This window comes from Gekko japonicus, unplaced genomic scaffold, assembly GCF_001447785.1.
Source record: "Gekko japonicus isolate JY-2015 unplaced genomic scaffold, Gekko_japonicus_V1.1 scaffold1794, whole genome shotgun sequence".
NCBI lineage: Eukaryota > Metazoa > Chordata > Lepidosauria > Squamata > Gekkonidae > Gekko > Gekko japonicus.
The window spans coordinates 218,072-220,459 of NW_015164244.1; the positions used below are offsets into that span (position 1 = coordinate 218,072).

Genomic DNA, 2,388 nt, shown 5'->3' on the forward strand with positions numbered 1-2,388 from the left:
GTCTCCCTCTGGGGCTCTAGGGGGGAGTGGGGGGGGGGGGAGACAACCCTTGGTTCCCACCCAGCGGGCCCTTTGCGTGTCCCCCGGAGCACCGTCCGAGTTTCACGGGGCTGGAGCGCTGCTGGGGGTGGAGCCGAAGGAGATCCATCCTGGGGCGGGACACGGGTTGGGGGGGGGCCTTGCCCTTGCCCCAGCCGCCGGTCCCCTGCCTCTGGGATGGGCTGCCGGGACCCCAACGGGCCTCCTCCCGCCCCGCTGACGGCAGTGTCCCTGCCTAGCCCTGCTGAAGCTGAAGGTGGTGGAGGAGGAGGAAGAGGACGACCCCCTCCGGCGCACGGGTCGCCCCTTTGGGGGCCTCGTCCGGGACGTGCGGCGGCGCTACCCCAAGTACCTGAGCGACTTCCGGGATGCCCTGGACCCGCAGTGCCTTGCTGCCGTGATCTTCATCTACTTTGCGGCGCTCTCTCCGGCCATCACCTTCGGAGGACTGCTGGGTGAGCCCCCGGGGGGGGGGGGCTGCAGGGGGCAGGAGGGCTCGGCCTTCCGGGAAGCTGCTGCTAATGGCTTCTCCAGAGAGATCTGGCCCAAAGCCGCTTACGCCAAAGGGGAGAAGAATCAGAGCAATGGAATAAAATCAAAAGTACCAAAAGGATGCGAGGAGGAGGAGGCAAAGATTTTGGCTCAACTCTGCCTGCCCCCAACCCCCCCCCCCCCCGTAGTCCACCCGTTGCCTCTCCGTGCCTTCCCCGGACAGACCAAGGCTGGGGGATAGAACAAAACCAAAGAATAAGAAGACTGCCGTACGTGCAGTAAGCCGGATCTCACACTTGGAGAACAGTGAAATAGAGGCAGCAGAATACATGCCCCCGGTGAACTGTACAGTAGGAAAGGGGAGAGAAAGGAACTCCCTAGAAGGGGGCGCTGGGTGGAAGGCAGAGGCCAGGACAAGGGGTTTCCACTCCAGCCGGGAACTGGCCCAAGGCCCCCCGGGCCTGCACTGGGGGGGGGGGGGGGTTCCCTCCCTGGTTTAGGAGGATACGGGGGGCAGGTCTGGCCTGACCCACACTCATCCACAGGAGTCCCACTCTGTCCCCGGCCACACAGGCAACGCCGCAAGTTCTTCTCTGCCACTCCCGTACCATCGGCAGAAGTGCAGCTCCTCCTCCTCTTGTGTCCCCCCCCCGCCCCCCCCCCCATATGCAGGCGAGAAGACCCAGGGGCTGATCGGGGTCTCGGAGCTGATCATCTCCACCTCTGTGCAGGGGATCGTCTTCTGCTTGCTGGGGGCCCAGCCCCTCCTCATCATCGGCTTCTCGGGGCCCCTGCTGGTCTTTGAGGAGGCCTTCTTCACAGTGAGTCTGGGGTCTGCTGGCCTCCCTCTGACAGCCGTCACCGTGGGGGGTGTTTCCGGGGGCCCTGAAACTCTCCCCTGGGCTGCCCGGGAAGCGGAGGGGCACTGGTGCATCTCCCTCTCAGTGTGGAAGGTCACGGGAACGCAGCCGGTGGTTGGAAGGAAACGCAGTCCTCTGCGTCCCCCGGCATCCTCCCCGGTTCAGTCTCGACCCGAAACCCCAGACTCCCGGGGAGCAGGGCTCAGCCAGGCCCTCGGCCAGAGACTGGAGGCACACAAGGGCCTTTCCAGCCCTGGGGAGAGCCACAGCTGCCTGACTGTCTGACTGTCCGCCTGCCCCCCCCCCCGCAGTTCTGCAGGTCCCACAAGCTGGACTACCTGGTGGGCCGCGTCTGGATCGGCATCTGGCTGATCCTCATCGTGCTGGTCATGGTGGCCTGGGAGGGCAGCTTCCTGGTGCGCTTCGTCTCCCGCTTCACCCAGGAGATCTTTGCCTTCCTCATCTCCCTCATCTTCATCTACGAGACCTTCTTCAAGCTGATCAAGGTGACCAGCAGCGAGGGGCGGCGTGCAGGCAAGAAGGCCGTGGGGGGGGGGAGGGTCTGGGGATCTGGGGCTGCTTCTGCTTCATGCCGGGGGGAGACTCTGCTGGGTCTTTGTTTTGGAATGCCAAAAACAACATCCATGATGAAAATAAATGAGTCAATGAAGATAAGTTGCAAAAACGTTTACTGTAGTAATTTCTGTAGAAAATTTTCTTCTACTACCACTCACACGCTAACGAATGCTGCGCAATATGAACAATTCGTTTCACGATATTTGCTTTATCTGAGCGTGTCGCAATCCCCAGTTCTTATCAATTACTACTTGTCAACTCTTGAAGGAAACATTCCATGTTGACTCTCTAATAGCCGAGCCCAGGGTCTTCACAATTGTGAAACGAATTGTTTTCAGTGCGCAGTATTCGTTAGCGTGTGAGCGATTATAGAAGAAAATGTTCTACAGAAATTACTACAGTAAATGTTTTTGCAACTTAT

At 60.6% G+C, this 2,388-nt stretch overlaps 1 protein-coding gene across 1 annotated transcript in view; it reads left to right on the forward strand.

The window, feature by feature from the left end:
* Window positions 1-2,388, forward strand: part of SLC4A2 (solute carrier family 4 (anion exchanger), member 2) — a 16,904-nt gene that overhangs the window by 10,910 nt on the left and 3,606 nt on the right. The window contains exons 13-15 of the mRNA XM_015408625.1: window positions 279-494; window positions 1,204-1,352; window positions 1,703-1,897. Coding sequence (XP_015264111.1) covers window positions 279-494; window positions 1,204-1,352; window positions 1,703-1,897 — 560 coding nt within the window. The remainder of the gene's footprint in view (window positions 1-278; window positions 495-1,203; window positions 1,353-1,702; window positions 1,898-2,388) is intronic.